At 40.9% G+C, this 19,807-nt stretch overlaps 1 protein-coding gene across 1 annotated transcript; it reads right to left on the bottom strand.

Moving 5' to 3' along the window:
* Positions 1-670: 670 nt before the first annotated feature.
* cep85l (centrosomal protein 85L) lies at positions 671-17,338 on the bottom strand. Its single transcript, XM_084378112.1, has 13 exons — positions 17,040-17,338; positions 14,855-15,019; positions 13,423-14,291; positions 11,918-12,003; positions 11,075-11,192; positions 10,830-10,982; positions 10,355-10,507; positions 8,357-8,511; positions 7,512-7,629; positions 7,366-7,416; positions 5,715-5,822; positions 3,503-3,680; positions 671-2,721 (listed from the first exon to the last, which is right to left on the bottom strand). Exons 1-13 carry the CDS (start codon positions 17,086-17,088, stop codon positions 2,555-2,557), a joined length of 2,370 nt encoding a protein of 789 aa, XP_084234238.1. The 5' UTR covers positions 17,089-17,338; the 3' UTR covers positions 671-2,554.
* Positions 17,339-19,807: the final 2,469 nt, after the last annotated feature.

The following is a 19,807-nucleotide window of genomic DNA, read 5'->3' as shown; positions in this document are numbered from 1 at the left end:
TCCTCATCATCCTCACTGAGGGCAGCTGTAGCTCAGGAGGTAAAGCGCGTTATCCAGTAATTGGAAGGTTGCTGGTCTGATTCCCCCAGCTGCACATCAGTGCGTCCTTGAGCAAGGCACTGAACCCCAAACCGGTCCTGATGAGCAGGTTGGAACCTTGCATGGTAGCCTCTGCCATCAGTGTGTAAATGGGTGTATGTGACAAGTCAAGTGTTGTGCAGCGCTTTGAGCGGTCAGTAGACTGGAGAAGTCCATTTAGTTTAGTTCCAGAGAGGTGTATTCCCTTCTCCAAGGAGATATGACAGATTTATCACCTGCTTAAGCTTTCTTCTCTTTTACTTTGAATCTTCCTCTTCTTTCTTCTCCATGCGAGCTGCTTTCCTCATGTCTGGTTCAAAAATACAAACTCTTTTTCTTATGTTCTGTTCTGTCCTGCTGACTGTTTTCAGTGGTTTGCTGTCAAACTAATCTGAGTAACTTCTCAGTTTGTTTGATTTTGTCCATTGTGTGTTCTGATGCAGGTAACCTTTGCTCTTCTGTGGGCATGCAACAAGCATATTGATTTTTCTGGATGCCAGCTCTTTGTTGTTGACTGACATTATTTCGTAATGTGCACACAAAATACTGCAAGTATTCTGACACCAGATTGTAAGAAATCATATTATTTCTTTAGAAAAATAATTTTATTTGCCATCTGAACAAATAAGATCAAAGCTGAATATATATAAAAAAACATTATTTAGAAACATCACTGTATATAGTCATAACTTTGGCATTCATAGAATTTGAAGTAAAGTAGTAAAAAAGAGTCAAAGGATCAAACAGAGGATATTTTTTATATACAGAGAAAGAAGCCATCCAGTGGCTTGTTAAATCTTCAACAGCTGGACTGAACACACCAACCATTGGATTTTGGTTGTCATACTTCATTAGAGCACGTAAATACCACAAACCTGTCAAATCATGCAGACAAAAAAAATTCTTGTTAGTTTCAGATAACTCAAGCTCGATAGTGAACTTGATGTATTGTATACTGTATGCATTCACTTTACTTAGGGGTCATTGGAAACAATAAGCATTTAAAAAGTGAGAAATGACAAAAAAGATACCGTGACAGCACAACGGCAGCCGATATTGCTATTATTGTGAGACATTTGAATTAATTTCTCACAGTTATCTTAAAGGTACAGTGTGTAATATGTAGTGGCATCTATCAGAACAGACTTGGCAGAAATACAATATAATATTCATGAGTATGTTTTAATTAGTTTATAATCACCTGAAAATAAGAGTCATTGTGTTTTCATTATCTTAGAATGAGCCATAGTGCACTGCCATGTCTCTACAGTAGCCCACAACAGACAAACCTGGCACTAGTGAGGGCCTTTCACGTTTTTAAATTTAGTGGGCAGCCGCCCAAAATGCACTGGTTGGAAGAAGAAGAAGAAGAAGAAGAGCGTACGGCTGCTGTTTCCTGCTAAACGATTTGTATTAGGAGAAGTTTAAAACCACAATCTGATAAAGGATGGATGATCATACTTATTTTGTACAAGAAAAGTCACAGGAGCGTGAATCGATGAATCGAAGAAACGAAAACTCCAGGACTCTCAACGAGATCGGGACAAGCGACAGCATAAAACAAGAATAAACACTGGAGCTGGCTTTCCCAGATGAAAATCTCTGATGACAGAGAAATGTTTGCAGACTGATTGTGAAGTGTCCTGCTTGCTGTTCGACAGGTCAGAGTGACGTTAAAGATTACAACTGACCATAGTACATATATACCCCTGCTGCTAATGGTACAAAACCTAGATGACACATGGAGCAATAACTAACATTAGAGCTGTGAGCCAAAGACACAGACTTAGTGAGACAGATAAACTGAGGAGAAGTCCGCTCATCATCCACTTAATACATCCTGTGGATATTTTTCACAGTGCTCCATCATTTCTTTGTAGGATTCTAATGCTTTTTTTTTTTGTTATAAACTATAATTTTATGGACTTAATAACTAAACACATCTTTACCTTATCACTTGAATTAGTACAAATACTTGACGCTGTTGTGAACGAGTCCATATTTAGAAAATGGGTTTCTTGTCCCTGAGGGCCACCGTAGCTTCTGGAGCTTCTCCAACGTCTTCGGAAAGAGAGGGGTGAGCGAGGGAGTGTTGCAATCTACAACCTCACCGCTAGATGCCGCTAAAGTCTCGATATATTACACAATGTACCTTTAACATCTAGAAGTGTGACATGCACCCTCGGGGCAATCTCTGGTGCAATCCCATCGAATGTAAGAACCAGCAACTCCATATGAGGATAGGCTGAACAACATTGTTGGGCTACTTGAAACATTAACATTGTCCATCATCTACAAGCCACAGTGACACAAAACACTTCCCTGGGAAAAGTCAGCATCATTATTGACCTTATAACCTTTTGTTGTGACTCTTGTCATTCTTCATGTGTTGATCTTTGAAGTGTTGATGAGTAAATTAGCTAGAAAACACACCTGTAGTTACAATAGTGCCATCAAAGCTGGACGGTACTGGGTGTCACTGGGAGACACAGCTGTCACCCATACATTGAGCATAGCAGTCTGAGATGCTTTTCCTCAGCTTATCGATGTCTCTCCTCAGCTCGCTGACCTCGAGCAGCTTGAACCTCAGTTCTTCTTGCACCATCAGTCTGCAGTCAGTCTCCTCCACTGAAACACTCAACGCTGGACAGACACAGCACAGTAGAAACAGTTATCACAAGATAAAGTATAATGAGCCAGACTGTCACTTCATACATTCAGGAATGCTAAATCAAATATGTGAAATTATTGCCTTGGTTACTGCAGGCTAACTTTTGGTTTAGTAGAATATTGACAGCACTATGTGTTGTTGAGTGTAGAGCTGGAGTCAGGTCGTGGTTAGCCTAGCTTATCATAAAGACTGGAGGTAGGGGGAAACCGCTAGCCTGGTTACACCTACTAACCTACCTACCTAGGTACAGAATTTGGGATAGTTACTGAAACCCACTGTCCATCCAAGTTTCTTGGGTAATTGTCCAGTAGTTTTTGTGAAATCCTGCTTACAAACCAACCAACATACAGACACAGTGAAAACACAACCTCCTTGGTGGAGGTAATGATTCAAATTCAACATGATTCTGACTCTGTTAGTTTATAGTAAAAATGTTAAATTACATTACTTTAAATTGACTGTAGCCACCTATTTGTAATATCTGACGTGAAATATTAGGTTTGTTATTAGTTAATTTAGTTCACAGTTGAGTTTTGATATTCATGTGAAACATGTACGTCACAGGGAAATCAAATTAAATCATTAAACTCCTCACTCATTGTGCTGTTAATATGTTACTTAAACAGGAATGTTACCTACATCCAAAGCCTTGCATAAAGAATGTATCTGCGCGCGCATGTGTGTGTGTGTGTGTGCGTGTGCGTGTGCGTGTGCGTGTGTGTGTGTGTGTGTGTGTGTGTGTTATCCACATACATTTCATGCCCAGAAGCAAAGACAGGTTGGGCTCTTTCCCCTGCGCTCTCTGAGCCAGGATGCTGCAGAGAGCCTGGAGGTCCAGCAGACACAGGGACATCTCTTTCAGCAGCTGGCCCACTTCTGGTATCTCCACATGGGATAGAGGATGCAACAGCCCTTCATCCGCCTGCCGCTGCTTCTCAAGGGGAAACAAAGGCACATATTTTAGTTTCCAGTAACTTTCTCTCTTCTTAACATGCAATCTCTCTCACACAGCAGAAAACCAGACCCTCAGGGTTATAACAGTGGTTTTCTGTATTAATTAATGAACCTTATTTAAAAACAACAACAAAACAACATTCAAACCAATTAAAAAAACTAAGTGGAATACAATTACTATTTCAAACAAGTAAAATATAATCACAACGTTTTTTACAATAACTTCGGAAGCAACAATTAAGTTGTATGCACATAAGCTATATACAATTTAACGGTCACTTTCCATGATGTAATTTCAAAGTGGATACATGTCATTCATCTAAAATGCATGTTTAATGCTTTCATATCTCATTTATAACATTGATCAACACTGACCCCGAGTTTAATTTCTATATCAGTGGATGAATTAATGATTCAGGGGTTAGGGATTCATGTTCTCCCCCAAAATCAGACATTTTCTATCCTGGGAACAGACGCACAGACCCTAGCACTGCATTTGTTTTGAAGGTATAACTTTAGGGTCAAAACCCACTGTTCATACTTACACAGCGTCACGCAGAATCTTCACTGTAGTTCAATATTTTCAACTTAGGCAAATGTGTGAATGATGTGAATTTTGAGTCTACTTGCGTCTTCTCATTGACATTGTATGTAATCTAGACAGGCAGATAATTTGCCTTGTGTTTAGTCTGAATGCCCCATTAGTGTGTGGAGAGCTCAGCCCTACCCTCATGCAAACCTTGTGTCACAGAGAGCAGAGGTGAAGAGAGAAAGGCAGACACCACCATTCATAACCCGGTTTTAAGTGCCGCTCCTCGCCTGTGGCCATGCTCCACATTATCTTACGTAATTATTGTCTGAATTCTATTCTACTCTATGAATAAGGCTAACATTTTCTTACCGATTGGTCAATACCGGACAGTCATTACAGTTTTAGAGCAAATAGATCGACATCAATGGCATTAATGGAGTTAACAGAAGAAATTACTAGTTGTATTGACAATAGGAAGTTTGTAGTAGGAGTTTTTATAGATTTATATAGTTGTGCTGTATTGGGTGAAAAGCTATACGGGAAACACGCAGCAGTACAAATAGATGATTACATATCAACATGCCTAGACATAACTGTTGGGGTCCCACAGGGGTCGGTAGTAGAGTCCAAAATTGTTTATTTTGTACATAAATGATATATGTATGGTGTCCAGAAAAGTCAAATTTGTTTTATTTGCAGATGACACCAATATTCTTTGTTCTGGGGGAAATCTGCAGCAGCTTTTGGAGGAGGTCAACACAAAGTTTAATTGAAACAGTGGTTTAGCATAAACAGATAAGTACAGATGATGATTGATAATATTAATGTGGAGTATATGAAAAATGATTTCTGGGTGTGATTTTAGACCACAAAATCTGCTGGAAAACTCAGATCAGTTATGTTAGAACAAAGCTGGCAAAGAGCATTGCAGTTCTGGGCAAAACAAAACACATACTGGACCAAAAATCACTGCGCCTTCTGTTCTTCACTTGTATCACCATATCTAAATTACTGTGTGGAAGCTTGGGGCAACACTTACAAGCATTATGCATACTTCAAAAGAGAGCAATCAGGATGGTGCATAATGTGGGGTATAGGAAACAGACAAACTGTTTTTAAAGTCACATGCATTCAAATGTATAGAACTGGTCAAATTTAAAACTGCAATAATCATGTTTAAAGCAAGAAATACTTTACTTCTGGGCAACATTCAAAGACTGTTTTGTGACAGGGAGGGGGTTTATAATTTCAGAGGAGTTGTTCGCACAACTAAGAGTCTGTGTATGTCAGTGTATGGGGTGCTTATTCCCTTCAGTAAGTGGAAAGTTCTTGTGTTTTTGTGTGGGTGGAAATGGGTCTGGTCTAAAAAATAGACTTTGACTGCCTGTAGGAACTCTTGACACATCAATCTGCAGCTAATAATGCAGCATGACAGACAGAAAGACATTGAGAGACACTTAAGACTTCCAACACTGATACCTGGGGGAAGGCTCTGGGTGCAGTGTCAAGGCTTTCTTCCTTTTCTCGTGGGTAAGACTGTAGTCGATAAAGAAGGCCACTTTTTTTTTGCAGTCTTGTACTGTTGGCCTAACAAAGCACAAAATGCCAGAGGTAAGCCTAATTTATTCTTTAGAGGAAGAATATACAGCAGGTGTGTGAGGTCGGAAATGATTATTTTCTCCATCAAGAGGGAAATTTCAGTAAGCCTCCAAATAACACTATCTCTCAGTTTGATCAATCATTACTTCAAGTTCACGGCCCGTAAAATTACACATCTTCTTCTGGCCCTTTATAAGCAAACCGGTAACTGGGGGTGTGTTTGGAACCATTCATAGTAAATTGTGGGGTTGGTCAGACGTAAAATTTCAGGATGATTGAGATGTATGAAATGACCCTGGGGACCAGAAGTACGTGGGGTTTTAAAAATCTGACTAAAGGACTGTGTATGCACGCTTCCTGTTTTGTGTGGACACAGATTTCTACAGTTTTACATGTTTGGCCCCTGGTTGTTACATTTCTCAGATTCAAAACTCGCTTCTCCCATTAGTTAAAAGTGCACCTGACCACTCTGCAGTTCTGCTTATAGGACACTACAGCGGCAACGACATTCATACACGCCGAGGAAACAAGCAGGATTAACTAGGCAGACAGGCACGCGCTAATATCCACCAGTGCGATTCCAAGTGAGGCTTTTGTTATTGTCTGGGTAGATACTATCTATCACTGTCATTGATAGCATGTATTGTATGCTTTAAAGCTGCATTTATTGTGAGTGTTGTAGACTGACAAGTCTGATTTGCTGCTGTTTTACACTGTAAAACATTGTGATTGCTGTTTGCTTTTCTTTGTGCTTATCACAAGCTGATTTGAGCTTTTCCACTGTGTGGATCTAAGTGTTAGCTTGCTGCCACGTGAGTGCACAATAAGGCACATTACTATCTGATACAAGGACCAGAGGAAGGTGATTGAGCCTGAGTTCGTTCACCAGCCACCAAGTGATAGAAAGGCGAGTACTGCGTCTCTCCACGGTAGTTTCTCCTCCTCGCTGCACTCCAATTATTAGCTCTTTCCCGTCTCTCTCGCTTTCCTCTCGACATGTAAAGCCGATTCCTATGTGTGTGTGGTGTGTGTGTTGCTAGGTCATTATTAAGGGTTGGCATACTTTTGAGTAGACTAGGTCTCATTACATAGGAGTCTACTGAAGTGGCTGATTGCTTTCCAGCTATTAGTCACTTTGCTTGATTGCAATATGGAGCTCTGTGTGCGATAGAACAAAAGTATGGCACACAACCTGCCACTCCTACACCGTTGAAGGGGTTGTCAGATGAGACACATCTACGGTAGCCAAGCCCTGATAGGCCAGCCACGCACACGCAAATTTTCTGTGAGAGAATATAAGCATGTGACTAGAGGAGAGCTGTACCCATGGAGTCCAGTAGAGGGCTCTGCCTGTGCGTATGGATCTAAGGTTCACAACCTTTGTTTTCGGCAGATCTACCCACTGACACAGTGGCGATGCTGTGGTCTGGCTATGCAAATTGAATAAAGCACTCTTTCTTATTCGATTTTCAAGAATATGACCCCACGGTGGAGAACCTTCCTTAGTGTGTGGAAATGCTCATTACCGTACCGTTAGTTGCGAGGTCAGTCTCTCAATCTGTTCTCTTTGATGCTCAATCAGCTGGTGGAAAACAGAGGTAACATGTTAATGGATTTTTGACTTTATCTGAGTATTTGTGTGCATGCATTTGTGCTTGTGTATGTTTAGGATGCTACCCTGCTGCTGTGGTCTTGCTGCTCCAGAAGTGTAGCGTTTTCCACCTCAAGCTGCTTCAGGTCTTGCATTGGTGACCTCACCCCATCATCCAAACACTTCTGCACCTTCTTCTGCAGGCTTTACCAAGATGAGACATATAGTCAAAAAGAGAGAGACACACACGAGAGGTACTTAACACAGAGCAAGACGTACGACCATATTAGCAGCAGTCATGCCCAGAACCGTAGCCTGGATTATAGAACTACTGAGGTCATGGCCCCTACCTCCACCCCCACTCATCCATTGAGAACATTTTGAAGTCTAATAGTATAAATTTATGCATCACCTCTCCAACTTACCAAATATAAGATATCAGAAAAAATGGTAGCTATGGTCCTGGTTAGGACATTTTGTTTGTTTGTGTTTTCAAACTGAATGCAAAGCAACATTAAGAGGCAGCCCAACTAAATACTCAGTTAAAGCAAAGACACCAGAGGACACCTATTCACTCTGGGTGGCACAAATTAAGGTGAAGATGCAACCTTGTGAGTTAAAAATGTTTCAATTTCAGCAAAAAAATGTTTAGGCTTTATGATGAGATTGAGGAGGGAAGCCACAAATAACAGAGATCAGTCCCAGCTATCACACTAACACAGCTTAGGTGCACGGTGCAGGACATGGTTGGCATGTACATTGCTATCTAGCCAAACCATGCATCTCTACACATTGTACACTGGCTGTTTGAGCAGCACTCCAGCAGTCAAAGTAGGATGAATAACACACGGGGATGGTTTACTTTATGAATACACCTTAAAACAAGCTAACAGCAGCTGTGTGTCATGGCAGGCATTAGTTGATTATGTACCTGTGTACAGATGCGATCAACTCCTTCTCTCTCTTGGCCTGTATCTCAATCTTGATGTTTTTCTCCTTCATCACAACACATCCGTCCTCGAGGCTCTTCTGTAACCGAGATACTGTTATCTCCAGATCCTTGGCTTTCTGCTGTACCTCCTCCTGCTGAGCACACACAATGGTACACAGTGTGGTCACTAGAACTGAACACCGCTTTGTCCAAACAGTGCACAAACACCATGCAAGTGTATTACCATTGATGTGCAAAAGATATTTATTAACTAATTCAGCATTGCAAACAATGCATGATCTTCAAACTTACACACATTACTCAAACAAATATAGTGGCCCAACAGTCTTTACCAGATCTATACAAGCGATCACACATGTAAAAAAAGAAACCAACCAATGAAAGCAACAAACACATGATCAAAATATAAATAAAAAAGTGTGTATATATGTGTGTGTGAGAGAGAAAGAGAGAGAGAGAGAGAGAGCTGCTTTTTTGTGTATAAAGTTGGGTTGTGTTGTTGTTTGCAGTTGTGGTAGGTGCACTGGGTAAGTGCCTGTTAGTGCAGTCAACTCGTGTTTGTGACAAGAGGAGGAGGAACCACTTTCCAAAGAAGACGAGTGTTGTTAGCATGGGGAAGAAGTGATATTTTTGGTGAGGTGAGGCAGTCTCCACTTGCACAATGTGACGTATATCCACCTTATGTACTGCACATCCTTATCCCTCCATTGCCAGCTTAACCCGTACATAGTGTTGTTATCATTTTTGATCATTAAGATAGTTTTAACCAGCAAGTTTAGCCTGTCAGCTAGCCTAGCCTTCCTGTTGCCCAGCCTTAAAAAAAGTCACACACTAATATTTTGTTGGACCGCCTTTAGCTTTGATTACGGCACATATTCGCCGTGGCATCGCATGGATAAGCTTATGCAATGTCACAACATTAATTTCCATCCAGACTTGCATTTATTTAAAAAAAGTATTTTAACTGAGTTACGGATGAAAAAGTGCAGAGATAACTATAGACTTATATTGTACAGATCGATAACCTAGCTAGCTTTTTACACTTGGTGCTTTAAAGAGCTGTCTTGTGAAAGCGAGCAGTTAAACTCCGACTTCATTGCTGGATAATGGATTGAAACCACAAATCAGAGAGCTGGATGGCTGGTTGTACTATTATGTGTATATGCAGAGCTTTTTAGGAGGCCAGCTAGGCTAGCTGACAGGCTAACCTCGCCAGTTGAAAACATCAAATGAACAAATATGCTTAAAACCCTGTATACAAAAAAATTTGGTAAACTATTAACAACATACATACAACATACAAAGTGAACTGTGAAAAGTGAACTATTTTAATTAAGTTATGAATGAAAAAGCAGTGAGATAATATAACTAATATATGGGTTCGTAAAGCAGATATAGGTCACACTACATTGTGCAAGTGGAGAAAGTAAGTGAGCAGTCTGAGTTCAACATTCCGGGCTTGTGTTTAGGTTGCCCATTTGTTTTTGTTTTTTCAACAAGCACTCAGCTGGGACGAGGACAGAGACAGCAGAAATGGCAGGACCTCTGATGTGCTCCCACTTCCTGCTCCCACGCAGGCCACAGCTACAGCCACTCTTCAGTACAAACTCTACAGACATTCATCAGCAGAGGCTGTGAGATCTAATGTTCCTCCATCTGCATCCATAATGACACAGCGACATACACTTGCCAGTGCAGACTGTGACTACACTCTTATTTCCCTGCAACACCCTTGTGTGCGGTGCGTGCACCGCTGTTATGTTCCGTCCTCCACGCAACTTCATATCCCACTGGGAATGTTTTAAGAAGCGGAGCGTCATGCCTGCCTGATGTTGTTGACTTTCTCAGATTGTACTTATTTCATTTTTCCTTGATTTTTGTGCTTCTTCTGTCTGACTCGATCTGCTCTGTGCAAATTGAGGCAGCGGGTCCTGTCTAAAATAGACTCTGTGCGTATAGGTTTACATATGTGTGTACCTGCCAGGACTGGGCCTGTACCTCGTCCAGCGTCGGTAGGTCTGAAAGGTATTTCTCCAGGGTCTCTATGCGTTGCTGTTTCTCTTGGTTCTGTTCACTCTCTCTCTGACACTTCTTTTTCAGACTGCTGATGTAGCGATCCCGTGTCTTTATCTGTTGACAAAAAACACCTCACATAACTTGCTTTCATATTAAAATGCTGAATGCATTTAACTCATTTACACATTATAAAAAAGCACGGTTATAAAATAAACCACCCATACATTAATCAGTTCACATCAGTTATCATGTTAGGTACAAAAAATAACTAATTTATAAAATCTTGATTGATTTCTGTTCAAATGGTACAAGTGGCCTGTATTTGTGTTCTTGACGTTATTTTAAGAATCACATGCAATAGTTACTCTGCTCACCGTATTTTCTACACTTTCTTTGTATTAACGATTGTGAATTCTGTCTTGGTAATTTGCTGTACCTTTTCCTCCAGTTTTCTGATGTCTTCTGCATATTTTTGTGTGGTTTGTTTGAAGAACTCATTCAACTGGAGTACTTCCAGTTCAGCCACTGCTAGCTTCCTGCCAAGTTCTTCATCAGATGGGTGTTTGCTTGGCGTTTTATTCGCTGATTCCTGTTGGACAACCAGAACTCATAAATATTTGAAGCTATGATCAAATTATGAATTGGATGCTCACTTATGACATAGACGTGGCAAGTTGTCACCTTGGTATTTAGAATGTGGGGGTCGTCAAGCCATCCTCTCTGGCTCTGCAGAACCTGCTGTGCTCTGAGCTCATTCTCTCTGATCCGGGCATGGAGCTGCAAAATCTGCTGTTTTTGTCTGAAACACAGAATCCCTCCTGCTTAGAAACATGTCATCTGTCATCTACAGTTTAATCACAAAGCTCTTTTTTGTCTTTGTTGATAGCATTATACAACAGCTTTACATGTTAATGACAGTAGAATGAACTAGTCAAAGCAGCAAAGGCAAACACGAGGGCCCGCAGAACGCAGCAAAGCGCGTAAAAATATAGCCGTATGCATTAACGGGTTCAAACATTTTCCTGTTCAACAGAAGGAAGTAGTTGAAATGATTAGAGCTCAGGGTCCAAAGCACCAGAGCATCCCAATCAATGGGTGACATGTCTGGTGAATATGCAGACCATGCAACAACTGGGATGTTTACGGCCATGAAGTGTGCACAGATTCTTGCAACATGGGGCAGTGTAATGTGATTCTGCATCATTAGGTGATAGCGGCGTATGAACGGCACGACAACAAGCCTGAGGATCTCGTCATGGTATCTCTGTGCATTTAAATTGCCATCAATAAAATGCACAAGTTCAGTGTTGACCAGCACAGAGATATGTTATGTTAGATTAGATTAGATTAGATTAGATTAGATAGGCTTTATTTATCCCACAGCGGGGACATTCACAGAAAAGAAAAAGAAAAAAATAAGATATTTACAAAAAACAAAGTGAGTGGAAAGTGATTGTTCAGGTAGTGCACAATATAGCTGGAGGAAGTGTCAGGGCAAGTGTTTTTGAGTGTGTCCTGCAGTACCTATCTATTTCCAGTTCTCTCTGTCCAAGCAGCCCCTCTTTAACCTTCACCAGAGTGTTGACTGAAAGTGAGGTCCCCATCAGCATCTGGAAACACACACAAACATACACAATTGAACACATACAGTGCATAATGTAGGATTCACATCCTGTGTAGACTCATTAAATTAGCTCATAATGAATGTTAATATGACGTTAATAAAAGTTATTATACAGACTATTGTTAATCACTCGACCAGCGATATGACCTCATAGACAGCATAATGACACAGTGAAACCTCTGGTTCATCAAGCATTGTGGTGTTGGGACATTCAACAAGCTTCTTGATGTTCTGTGCACAAAACATACTGCAGCCAAGATCCAGGCAGGGGCCTCGATGGTGTTCTGAGTTGTGTCCAGAGGTTAAGAGGGGGTGCTGAATTTCATCAGTCTTGACAGTGTGAGATGCGACATGTCACTCCTACCCTCTGTCCCTCTAACTTACCAAACTTTCATTTATCTTAAATGCATATTTAATTATTAACACAGAATGTTATAAGGGGGTCAACAGATTCAAAAAGGTCCAAATATCACATATATGAATCAACAAGATATCGCACATTTAGAAATGAGTGAGTAATATACATTAATTGTACAGGCCTGAAATGTTATGAATGGCAGACCCTCTAAATGTTCACTGTTATGCAGATGATATCCAATTATACTTACCAACGAAGCCAAATGAAACCAATCAGTAAACTTAACTTCAGGCACATCTTCAGGAATTTTAACCCTGAATGACCTGCAATTTTCTGCTATTAGACTCAGACAAACTCATCGGAGTACCTCATTAGAGACAATTAACGGTAAGCGATAAATATTCCATCAAAAACACAAGATGAAGAAGTTGGACTGTTATTTTCACTTGACACTAAAGTAAAACACTAATGTAAGCAATGCTACGTTGAGGGCTTAAACTGTCTATGTAGCCCCTCAGTGGCTTTAAGTTTAGCTTTAGTCCCAACATTCAAGTTAAAAAAAAACTATGCTAGTCCCTCTTGAGTTCTATCGATTGATTTTGGTTGCAATAACCCCGTTTGTTTGTAATATGGTACTAAAGCCCTAAACGCAGGGAAGTAGTTTTAACTGGGGAACTAAGGTAACTTGTAATATTTGCGGAGGACGTCTGTGGTCTTACTCCTGTGCAAATCTTATAAGTCTGTAATTTGTAAAGTAAATTACACTGCAAATTACCACCATATTTTGTAATACAGAGGTCATGCACTACTTTTTAGTCCTGTGTGAATCTGTATCTCTTTGATTTGGGATGCTGTTTTTCTAACATCTGTTTTCTGTTGTCAGACAAATGTATGAAATTTGACCTCAGCTATTAATGTTGAGGAGCAGTCAACAGCTGTGCCTAGCCTTGTTCATTCATCACTGTTCAATTCAGGTGAACTGCATGGTAAACATGGAATTTTTGGGAAATACCTTTTCTTACATAATTATTATAATACTCCTCTTACCTGGTTAAGCCCTGGTTTCTGCTGATGTCCCTGTTGCCATGGCGACAGCCTATCTGCACCACAACCCTCTGTTGCAGCAGACGTGTTGATCTGATCAAGTTTAATTCCACACTCTACTTTGGGCCTGTACTCCATCTGCTCAGTCAGCCACATCTGGGTGCGAATTGCAGTCTGGATTGGGGAGCCTCTATCAGTCTGATGACCCAGAGGGAGGTCTGTTTTTTTGGGTAAGCTGGGGCTATAAACCTGTCCAGCTCCCCGAGCTGGTTGAGCATCTGGTAAAGCATTGTAGTTCATGTCCAAACTGTTGTGTTTTACAGGTGAGGACAGAGCTGAGGAAGGTGACAGGTCTGTTTCCAAACCAGTGGATCTACTACCATGGTTGTACCGGTAGCAGGGGCCGGAACCTGGTGAGCGCTGCAGCAAGCTGTAGCAGAGCAAGGAGGAAGATAAAGGTAAATACAGGTCCAGGTTTGAACCAAGGGGTTCCTTTCTATACCCATATCGCAGACTTCTGTCCAGGGAGCCTTGACCGTCTGGGTTGTACTGACTGCCTGATGTCCGACTGAAGCTCTTATCAGCCCCAGATGACAACTTGGTGAGAGAGGACGATCTCCGGATGGGCTGATGATCCTTCATGTCCAGACAGCTTGGTGCACCCAGGGGAGACGTGGCTGGTGTGAGCAGTTGGCAAGACCTGCTCCAGCGACTTGTACTGCTGGGTGAGGCTGGCATTCTAAAACTGGTGTAGGGTGAGGAGGATGGGGATGGCATCACATGGACAATGGGGATGCCATCATCATCCCTGCCCAAGTGATGCCGGGACAGTGGCTGGGAAGACAAAGGTGTGGTACTGGAGCTGGAGTCCTCTGTAGGAAGAAATACAGGCAAAAGAGACCAATGGGAATTTTTAAGAATCATGTCAGACATCATCATCAGCATTACCACATGCATACTGGTAAGCATTATGGTTTTTGGTGGAATCACATTGAATGACAACAATGCAACTGCCTTAAAATACATTAAGTTATTTCTAAACTACATGGGGTGACTACAGTGTTCAACTCTCAGATCAGCTCCACACAGGAGTCATTTCCTGAGGTACAGTGAGGTTTCTTGTCCCTTTTGCCAGTTTGGTATTAAGTAGGGGGTTTGCCATTGGCTGTCTAACAGTGCACTCCAACTTATTTGTTAAGAATCGTGTTTTGCACCATTGCCCACTGCCTAGCTCTGACCAGGTCAGGAGAGCACTGTGGAGAGAAGTTTACCATTGTTCATTTACATATACTACCAACATTGTAGTGACACAAAGGTTGGAAAAGGTGGTTGAACAGTCCCCCTGTTCTCATCTTCATTTAATTGATGAAGTCCTGCTGGTTTCCCTTTTTGAAAAATGATAAACAATGCAGGATAAATAGCCAGGGCTCCCTACCTTCCACACTGTCGGAGCAGTAAGTGCCGATGCCAGTGTCACAACTGTCAGACACTGAGCTGGACCGGTGCCCACGTGAGATACTGTTCCCAGAGCCAAGGGGGTTGGACTGCCAGGCTGATTCGTGGCCAGAGACCCATCCTGGAGAATCAACACTTTTGGAGCCTGAAAAACAATTTTTAAAAGGCTTTCTGTCAAACAGGTCATTCAGTTGCAAAACACAAGATTATCAGATGGGCTGCTCACTAATGTTTAATTGACTGACCCTTATGTAAGCCAGCAAGATTCTCTTCTGTACAAAAAAACTCCAGTTCTGACTAACTGGAGGGCAGTTGCAGGCTTTTTTTTGGCAACTCCCCTCCAGTTAGTCAGAACTGAAGAAGCCTCTTGGATGAGAGGTGAAACGTCTTCAAGAAGCTGAAACAAGTCCAGTTGCCTACGATAGAGCACTTAGAATTCTCCTTCAGATGCAACTTCAATCAAAGCCATCAATTCAGTCTAGTATGAGCTTTTCAACAGCCGGCAACCGTAATTCTTTCAGTTATTGCCTCCGCTAGTTTGTTAACAAAACCCTGCTCTCCAAATGAATGACTAAAGGGAAAGGTTATTAAAAACATAGTTTATAACTTAGTCATTGAAGCTTTTGTTTTGCCATGAGTTTTCTGTGATGTAGGTCACAATATAAAAGTGTAATACATTTGATTACATTTAAAGGGTCATTCCAGACCTTAACCTCATTGAGAATCTTCGGCATGTGCTGGAGAAGACTCTACGCAGCGGCCCGACTCTCCCATCAATACAAGATCTTGGCAAACAATGAATGCAACTCTGGATGGAAATAAATGTTATGACATTGCATAGGCTTGTCAAAATGATGCCACGGCAAATGCGTGCCGTAATCAAAGCTAAGTGTGTGACCTTTTTGTTTGCCAGGCACTGTATAATGTTATCATCTTTGTGATTCTTTGGGTGTGAATTCTCAGCCTCACCAAGTGCTTATTTTTAACTGGATTGGGTTGAAATATGCCCTGAACATACAAGAAACCCTAAGAATCATTTGTAACATGTATTAATTTCATTCTTTAGGCTAATTAGGCTAAAAGAAGGCTTCACTTATGGAAAAGTGCGTTTTAGTTCTTAGTTTGGCTGGGTTGATGATGTCAGAAATGAGTACAGACAGGTTGGAAACTGTGAATTAATAAATGCAACAAATATTAACACTCTTCACATAAAAAAGTCTCAAAGAAAATTTAAATACACCTTCAGATGATATAAAGTAAGTAAAAATATCTTTAAAAGCGGGTTTCAGCTCTGAACCTAAACATACTGAGCAAAAGCTGTGGCACTCATTTTTCTACGCACGGCCACATATTTTCTAGATGCGACAGAACTAAAATAATACTAAGAAACAACATTTTGATGCAAAAAGTAGTAAAGATATTCATTTTATCAATTTGATTACTTAAACCATTCTGTAACAACTATTTAAATGAATAGATTTTACAAATTATCCTGAGGTCTCTTGGATGTTCAGGACAAGTTACACACATACAAACAATCTGCAAGGTTCCATGAATTTAATATAGAATTTTACATTTTTATTGTTATTTGAGAAAATCGATGACATGAAGTCGAATTCTGTGCGAGTTGACATGGAATGACTCATATTAACATGGTGATTTTCAGGTTTTACAAAGCCTGTATTTAGATACAGTAATTACAAATAAATAAATATTATATTTTATATTAATTTCAAACACATCACTATGCTGATCATAAACTCGTTTGGTTAAATTAATTCTCACCTTCAGTCATTTCAGTCGCTACATACTCCTGCACAGTAGGTGGCGGTGTGCACCGTAAAGCTTATAGTAGCAACCCGCATTAAACCAATAGAAGAAGAAGTGGTCCTGTCGCTGTGGATGCTCTGGCCACCGTGTTCAGTTTGACGCTAACAGTCCTGAGCTGACACACCGCTGCACCACAGCTCAGGCCGAGGGACAGCTCATTAACAGACCCTGTCCGTGCTCAGGGACACTGTGTCCGTACAGCCTTAGCATACAGAAGCGTCCTATGCTGCTCTGCTAGCTGCTGAGCAGCTGCTCCTGGCCTTTTAACAGCTAGCTTCACTCGCATCCTAGGCTTCATCTCCTCTCCCCACCCGGTTATCTTACGGACGTCTCACCTGATTTATTAGCTTCGTATCCATCTTCACAGTAACTTCTGTACCACATTCTGTATGCCTGGGCTACATGTAACCGCAGGAAAAAACGCCAGTCCGATTACAGGACAAAAGGAGAAAACACCAAGACCAGAGTCTGGTAAAGCAGGAGCGCTGTCTCATGTCACAGGTAACGATACATGACACTACACATGGTCAGAACCCCTCTGTGGCATGTCTCCAGACAGTCTCTGCCTGCCTGATAACGGCATCCTCCTGTGATGAAGCCTGCACATCCTGCCTCATCTGGAAGGAAGTGATCACAGCAGACTCCTCCTCCTCCTCCTCCTCCTCCTCCTGCTCCTCTCCTCCTCTAGTGTGGATCACAACAGCATCCAACACTGTCATGTGACTGCGATATTGCACTTTTGCTAAAGAGGATGATAGATAACTCCGGTCCGCATCCAACCATAGGTCAGAGCCACCCATCGTCTATTTAAACCTAAAGCTGGATTACATCAACAAGGATTGATTTATCAAAAATTAACTTTTAAACCCGATTGAATTATGCTTTAAAACTAACTTGAAATTAAGACAGATTAGTGTTTTTTTCCTGCATGCCTTTTATTTGATTGTTGTCTCTTATTGTGAAGGAGTTTGTGCTTGTTTGTGAAAAGTGCTGCATAAATACTCACTTTAGTGACTGTGCCCATTCTTCATACTGAGTGACTCTATTAGGAGTTTTCACAGAATACAACAAAAACAATCAGAGGTGACAGATTCACAGGTGAACAGAGAACAAAGACCTGCTCACTGCTGAAAACATCCTTCTGAACTCTCTGTGTGTGTGTGTGTGTGAGAGAGAGAGAGAGAGAAAGAGAGAGCGATAGTTCAGTTTATGGTTTGTTTCTGCTGTACACTGCCCTCTACTGACAAAACTCCTGCACTACATTTCACTTCATGAACAATATTTTTGCAAATCCAAACATCAGTCACCATCACATCACAGCAGTCAGCAAGTTCATGCAACACTCCAGATGTGCGGCCCAGAGTACAACAACAACACACGTTTTTGGCTTTTCTGTGCCAGAGTTAAAGGGACAGTTCACCCCAAAATAAAAAATTCATAGTTCTCTTTAGTTTTTTTGTGTTAGTAGCAGAGTTTTTCCAGATATCAGCCATAGAAATGTCTGCTGCCTCCGAAATATAGTGGAACTAGATGGAATACATTAGTACATTAGAATAAAAAGACAGACTCTTTTGATTTCCCAACACTCAAAAGCCATTACAAAGGTCACCGTTAGGTGAAACTTAAACCGTATAAACCAAAATGAGACGTTTCCTCCTGTTTTGACTTTTTATTTGAACAAACACTTGTTTCCTTGACTTTCCTTGATTGTGACAAAAGTCATAGTAGAGAGACGTGTTTCACTTTTTGGGGTTTCTGAAGTTGTAGCTAGTTCAGGGTTCTCCCAACTTTGGTCAGCTGCAAGGAAAAATAAAAGCCACTTCAGGAGCAGTCTGTCTCAGGTTATTACATATAGATGAAAGTTTAGTTTGAATTCATCTTTCTGCAATCAGGTTCAGTCACTTTACTTATACTTTGATGATATTATTGAGCAAGTGAGGTTACCTACTTGAATGACTACCAGATGCACACTAAATATGTTCTGACAATATTATTAAATGAGTTGATATTTACCTTTAAAATGAGATAATACACAAGTCCTTGTGTCCTCCCACCTCCTCTCCTCTCCTCCTTCTTTTCCTTTCCTTTCCCTTAGACCAATACAAGACAGTGATGGTTGTTTACATGTCAGGTACAGAGGTCAAACGATCTGATAATAATATGTAATCCATACCTTTTGCACGAGAAGATCAACAGTCCTTGCTGCCTCCTCTCCTGTCCTCTTCTCTTCGTGTCTCTTCACATGTCTTTATGTCTCAATTCTTCGTTTCACAACCTAATCTCATCTTTCCTCCGTGTTCTCTTGTTTTTTAAATTTCTTCTAATCTTTAATATTCAATCTGTTCCATCATTTGTTTTGTTTTGTCTTGTTTTCTGCCCTTTTTCTCCTTTGATTGTGTCTTCCTGTCTTGTCTTTCCTCTATTATTCTCATCTTGTCATTTCTTGTACCTCCTTTAATACATCTTCTTTCATTACTGATGCAATTGCCCTTTGTCCCCAGTTTGGACCCCTATAACCTAAATACCTTGACGCTTCTACAACTATCTACCCAGTATGTGCCTCTGCACTGAGGTCCTTGTCAGTGCAGACAATCAGGTGAAGGATGAAGAAAAGAGGTAAGAAGAGGTTTGGTGAGGTCTATAATTGTATTTTCGATGGTTTCATATTGTGGGATATAAGTCACATTAAGTAGAGTTGTGTATACAAGTGTACATGTACTAAATCTGCCATGAATACTGTGATTTAATTAATGGAGCCCAAAGAAGGAAATGGTCCTTACTCGTCTGAGAATAGGACATAAATGTTTAAATCAAACCCTAATAGGCGAGCACCCTTCTGTTCACTGTGTATTAAACCGGATACTGCCGGTCATGTTCTGACAGACTGCAACAGACATGAAGAAAGAAAGTTATTCTTTTCAGCACTGGACAACATAACACTCTGCTGATGGAGGCAGCATGGACCGGTCCACACTCCAGTCCAGTAGGTGGCGGTAATGCATCTATAACCTGGTTTGCAATTCGCCATTAAAACCCCAGAAGAAGAAATAAAAAAAAAGAAGAAGATGAAGAAGAAGGCTATAAATAATACTCAGCCACATCA

This window comes from Pagrus pagrus (genome assembly GCF_965226575.1).
Source record: "Pagrus pagrus genome assembly, chromosome: 16".
NCBI lineage: Eukaryota > Metazoa > Chordata > Actinopteri > Spariformes > Sparidae > Pagrus > Pagrus pagrus.
Note: the sequence above shows the minus strand (reverse complement) of the source record. Positions and strands in the feature narration are given on the sequence as shown.